At 52.0% G+C, this 6,000-nt stretch overlaps 1 protein-coding gene across 1 annotated transcript; it reads left to right on the forward strand.

Annotated features, from left to right (window-relative positions):
• Positions 1 to 3,241: 3,241 nt before the first annotated feature.
• LOC124666691 (homeobox-leucine zipper protein HOX28-like) lies at positions 3,242 to 4,158 on the forward strand. The gene is made up of 2 exons (XM_047204027.1): positions 3,242 to 3,583; positions 3,679 to 4,158. Exons 1-2 carry the CDS (start codon positions 3,242 to 3,244, stop codon positions 4,156 to 4,158), a joined length of 822 nt encoding a protein of 273 aa, XP_047059983.1.
• Positions 4,159 to 6,000: the final 1,842 nt, after the last annotated feature.

Here is a 6,000-nt window from a genome sequence, read left to right on the forward strand (position 1 = left end):
AGCGCCGGACATAAGCTACAACCCGCTAGGACAGCCCAAAGTTGAACTTTGAGACACCACCTTTAACAAGGGCATGACGCAGACACGCGTTGATAGTGCATGATTGAAGATCTTGTGTTTCCACCGAGTGCACATACGCATCTTAAAAACCGCATCTACCATCATCACTTGATCGGCTAACAACACCTCAATAGCTGTATATCACTACAGAAGATTCTGGAAGACGGGACGTCCCAAACTGCCACGCTGCCAGCCGATGTGACACCACCTTCGGTCCAACAAAATAGACATATCTTGACGCCTGCATAGGAGCCACGGTGCATAGCCCCTGCCGGCGATATGCATGACTTTTATTCAATCGGGAGATGATGAGTTCGATCCCATGCGCCACAGGACATGGAAGGCCATAACCATCTCGAGATCCAATCTCTCCATCGTCCACCTGAGAGCAAAGGCCGTCGTCGTCTAATAACCTGGGTCGCCGCCCTATTGCCAAACTCCTACGCCCACCAGCCGTACGACGGATTCCCGTGCTACCAAATCATGGATGCCCTGCGTCACGATGCCCTGTGATGAGAAGAATTGGGCCCATCACCGGAGAAGCCATGCGGGCTTTCAACCCATTAAATATACATGTTTGTAATCATATTCGAAAGATTCAAATGGCATAATGTGTTTACCACATAACATATATTTCATTGGTCAATGTTAAATCTTGAAATCATACACCTTCTTTTGGAGAAGGGAGGTATGTAAGAAAACACATTGGAAAACAATTTTGTTTGTTTTGGTTGCCGGGTGGCTATATTTATCCACCTGTTGGGTGGGTTTATTGGTGAGCTTACTCCCTAGAACTTGAGGTACTAGATGGGAGATAAAAAAGAAAACAGACAGCTCCCTAGTTTTAGTTTCTACTATCATGCACGACTAGTTCCAATAACTGGACGGCCGAACAGTGGAAAACCCACTTCTCAACACTCCTACTTTTAAAAAGCACAAATCATGATCGTTATCATTAATTTTTTTTAAACATAAGGCTCGAGAGCCCAGCTTTAAATTAATAAAGCCATCAACCGGCTAGGATACAATGGTGCTGATTACACAAACTTGAACAAGGTAAAAGAAAGAGGCAAAGCCCTAGAGGAACTACAGAGAATTCCACTCGGCAGGCGCCACCAAAGAGCCCACAAGTACAAGCTACGGAGAACTGCCGCGGACGGAAAGAGACGTGCCAAGCGAAGAGGAGAAGCACCAGCGTCAAAGAGATGAAGATCCGGCTCCGAGACCGCCTCGCCTTGCTGCCGCCGAAGGAGGGACCCTTCCCATCTCATCGGCCAACACAGAACATAGAGGCGGTTGAGCGCCCAAAAAAGCCTTGAACTTGCTGACAGCCGCCACAAACCTCACCAAAGACACACCCAAACCGCACCATTGTCATTGTCACCACACCGATAGCCCTCTGTCCCCTCAACCCAAAGCGGCGCCTCCAAGGAGGAGAACGACGCATTGCGCCATCGTCGCCCGGCCGTAGCCTGAGTTTTCACCCGGGAAGAAGAGGAAAAGGGGAGGGTTACCTCACCAGCCCTTCAAGAAGGAGAACGGCGATAGAATCGTCGCTGCCGATGTGGCTGGCACCGAGCCAGCCAAGAGTTTCCCCGGCAGCTCCCCCCCAAACTCGCACGGACGCAGAACGGGCAGTCCGAGGACCAACCATGCCGTATCCGGCGCGAGAGAGATCGGAAAGTGGAGGCGCCAACGAACACGGACGAAGAACGCGCCGGAGCACGACCACGCCGCACCCAGCCACCCACCGACTCCTCACCGTCCACACGGCCAAGGAGATCGGCCAGCACCCGCGAACGCCACCCGCCTTCCGGTCGACGTCGCCACCCACCGTCCGGGGCCGCCGCCCGGCGTCCAAACTCCGCCCGCCGCAGATCCGAGGGAGCCCGGAGGACCACATAGCAAGGGATCCGCCTCCATGAGCGCTCGTCGGCCAGCAGCACCACCACGGACTCGGAAGTGGCAGAGCAGCACCTGCAGCCCCATGGCTGCCTGTGGCACTAGATCTGGGGATTTGGTGGGCTCGGCCGGGCCCGGGGCCCCTGCCCCGGCCCGCGCGCGAGGCGGCCGCCCTGGCCGCGCTGCCCGTCCGGCTCCACTCACAGGTCGTAGCGCCGCCGCCCGACCGCCAGGCGTCGTGGACGCCCACCCTCGCGCCGCGCGCGCCCGCCTCCATCGGGCCGCATCGGGCCGAGCTCGCGCCGCCCGCCGTGGCAGAAGCTTCCGCGGAGCCGCCGCCGCCCGAGCACGCACAACCTGCAGAGCCGCCGCGCCGCCGTCGAACAGCCGCGCCGCCACGCCCTGCCCGCGGCCGCGCTCCCTCACCGATGCCGCCCGCGCCGCCATCACTGCGAGGAGGAGAGAAGGCGCCCCGCCGCCGCCGACGCCGACCGAGCTTCGCCCGGTGGCGCCTCCTGGCGGCGGCGAGGCGGGGGAGAGGAGGACGGGGCTGGCGGCGGCGGCTGACTAGGGTTTCGCCCTGGGACTCGCGGGAGCCCAGGACGAAACGGTGTCTGTATCTGTCGATCGTTATCATTAATTACCATCGATCGTATCTTCCTGCTAATTTTCTTATCTTTGCCTCTCGAAGAAGGCTAATCACAGGTAGCTGCGATCTTCCAAGGAAAACACTATGCATGGTAATGCTGAAATCATGCAACAGCTTGCACATTGAAAATCGTATAATATGTCACACTTGCTTGTACTCCTACACTGGTGTACTATCATCTGCGTATTTTACACGGATCGAACGATTTCTCTTGCAATGGAAGTACTAGCTACAACAATATAGTTTTGGACGAGTTCCGTTCGTCTCTTGCTTGCTAGTGCTAGCGAGCAACCACATATTCCTATCTTAATCTAACCTTGCCTGGGAACCTGGATTAGCCAGCGATTAACCAGTTGATTACTCCGGTAATGCATCCCTGGTGGCGTCTCAAGGGTCAAGGGCCGCCATGGAAACTCGCCATAGAATCTCCAAAGGAGATCCACCCCACGCGCACCAGCTCATCATTGTCGCCCGCGCGCTCCCTTCCATTCTCAGTGACTTGATCTATTCCACTATTTAAGACCGCGCACCTGCGCATCATTTGCTCATCATCAGTCATCACCACCACCGGCGGCGAGCTCGATATCTGTTTCGTCTCTGCCTGCACGGACAGAGTTTAGCTAGTAAAACATGGCGCGTCCCAGCTTGGATCTTGGCCTGAGCCTTGGCTTGGGACTCGTCCCCCAGCCCCAGCCGAGTTTCTGGTACTCCGGCGGCAATGTGGCGCCGGAAGTCCAAGAAGTAGGTCCTCCGCCCGCGGCGTCGACGGAGGAGTATGGGACCTGCTCGGCAGGCAGCCCGGTATCAAGCGGCAGTGGCAGCGGGATGAAGCGCGGCGCCGAAAGGTCGGCCGGCAGCGGCGACGAGGATCAGGAAGACGACGGCGGAAACGCGCGCAAGAAGCTCCGGCTCTCCAAGGACCAGGCCGCCGTCCTCGAGGAGTGCTTCAAGACGCACCACACGCTCACTCCGGTACGTTCTCACTGCACTGCACACCATCGATCCATCACATGGATTATTCATGCAAAGAACGGGGAAATGACATGGACTTCTCGTGGTTTTTGCAGAAGCAGAAGCTGGCACTGGCCAACAGCCTCGGGCTGCGGCCGCGACAGGTAGAGGTGTGGTTCCAGAACCGCCGCGCCAGGACCAAGCTCAAGCAGACGGAGGTAGACTGTGAGTACATGAAGCGCTGGTGCGAGCAGCTCGCCGAGCAGAACCGTCGCCTCGAGAAGGAGGTTGCCGAGCTCAGGGCGCTGAAGGCGGCGCCGGCACCGGTGCCGGCGCACGGAGGCGCGGCCGGGCCCCTGACAACGCTGACAATGTGCCTCTCCTGCAAGCGCGTCGCGTCGACGTCCTCATCGGCATATGCCGCGCCCACCGCGTCAAACCTTTACACCGCTGTCGGCGCCAGCAATGCCGGGATCGGCATGGCACCTCCAGTGGCACTGCCCGGTCATCGGCAACTCTTCTGTGGGTTCGGAGAAACCGGAGCCACGTACGGAGGCTCGTCCGGGCATGGGAAGGCGGTCAAGGCGGCCAGATAGAACGATCCTTCTCTACTCTAGCGCCATGACCATGAGAGCGTGGCAAAGCAAGCTCGGTGAACGGCGCCATTGTCACAAACTCACAAATTAAAGCAAGTTTAGTAGAAAGCTTAATCTTTTTTCTCTGTGCCTCCGAGGAAAATGCAAGTAGTTTTGACAACTTAGGATCGTTCGATCAATGAGCTCCTGGCTGGACCAATGTATGCATGTGAAAAGTTGGTGAAATAACATGAGAAACTAATTTATTCGAACCTAATTTTCTAATTTCCTTCTCAGTTTTGCGTAGATGTTACACTGATCAGTGAGATCGAGAGCTGCTATTTATTATTTGACCACTGAGTTGGTTTCTCTGATGTATCATCTACTCATGTTTTAGCTGCCAGACAAGTTGTGACTTAAAGGTCACTTCTGATTTAGTTTGGTCATCTAGCAAAGATGCACAAGTTAGGTAGGTTACTATACCATTTCACTTTACCTGCCTTGCAGTTTTTTTCGATATGGGAGCATAGCTCCGGCCTCTGCATCAATAGATGCACACAGCCCTACTTTTTATTAAAAAGGGAGTTCAAAGAGTATACTTATTACAATCATGCAGTATCTAAGGTCGCAACAAGGACCAACCAAACAAAGATGAAAAGTAAACAAAGACTATCCATCTTCGATTCTTCTAATATGCCGCCATCCAGTAGCCTGGAAATAACAGTCCCGAGTGACCGTCAATAGATGGTTGCATCCAGTAACCATAATATCCCGCTGCTCCTCCGGGAGAAGGTATGCCCATAGCTGTATCCAATGCGCCGCACGAAGAATAACCTGCAAAAAATTGGTTCCCTTCTGTTTATTAAACACAATGTCATTTCTAGTAGTCCATATCGACCAGCAAATTGCAGAAACACCAATGTGAATACGTTCTTTATCTTTTTTATTCACTCCGCCATTCAATCAATTACCAAACATATTTGTAATATTAGATGGAGGAGGAATGTTATAGGAAAAGAAAACCATCCTCCAAATTAGTTTTGCAAACGGACAAGAAATAAACAAGTGATCAATAGTCTCATTCTCATCACAAAAACAACACTTTTGACTACCTGTCCACTTTCTCTTTGTCAAATTATCCTTTGTCAACAAAACCTTATTGCTAAGGAACCACATAAAAATTTTAATCTTAAGGGGAATTTTAATCTTCCAAAGATACTTACGCAGAAATCTAGTATGACCATTCATAAGATCCAAGTACATAGATTTAACTGTAAACAAACCCGACTCTATTAACTTCCATACAAACTTATCAGCTTCATTAGTTAGCTGTACCGACATTAAACGCTCACATAGATGCAGCCACAAAGACCACTTATGTTCATTTAGGGATCTCCTAAAACCAATGTTAATAGGCACTTGACCCAAAACCGTGGAAACCAAAACGTTTTTCCGTTGGACAATATTGTACAGGGATGGATATTGCTGCGCTAAGGACACCTCACCCAGCCATACATCTTCCCAGAACCTAGTTCTTGACCCATCCCCTATCTTGAATTTTCCCCGTTGAAGAAATCAGATTTAACCCGCATTAAACCCTTCCAAAATGGAGAATCGGTGGGTTTCTCCTCAACTTGGGCTAAAGTCTTATGTTTGAGATATTTATTATGTAACAATCTGTTGCCACATTCCCTCCTCCGTTAGTAACTTGAAAAGCCATTTGCTTAGCAAACATTTATTTTTCAATTCAAGAACTTCAATGCCTAAACCCCCTTGATCCTTCGGTCTACATATTATATTCCAACTAGTCAATCTATATTTCTTCTTATGTTCATCAGATTGCCAAAAGAAGCGAGATCGATA

The sequence above is a fragment of the Lolium rigidum genome, chromosome 1 (genome assembly GCF_022539505.1).
Source record: "Lolium rigidum isolate FL_2022 chromosome 1, APGP_CSIRO_Lrig_0.1, whole genome shotgun sequence".
In the NCBI taxonomy this organism is placed as follows: Eukaryota; Viridiplantae; Streptophyta; class Magnoliopsida; order Poales; family Poaceae; genus Lolium; species Lolium rigidum.

Bases quoted from the DNA above. Each gene is read 5' to 3' on its own strand.
- LOC124666691 (XM_047204027.1), top strand. From the start codon at position 3,242: ATGGCGCGTCCCAGCTTGGATCTTGGCCTGAGCCTTGGCTTGGGACTC. The intron at 3,584-3,678 runs GTACGTTCTCAC...TGGTTTTTGCAG, and splicing joins CGCACCACACGCTCACTCCG to AAGCAGAAGCTGGCACTGGC.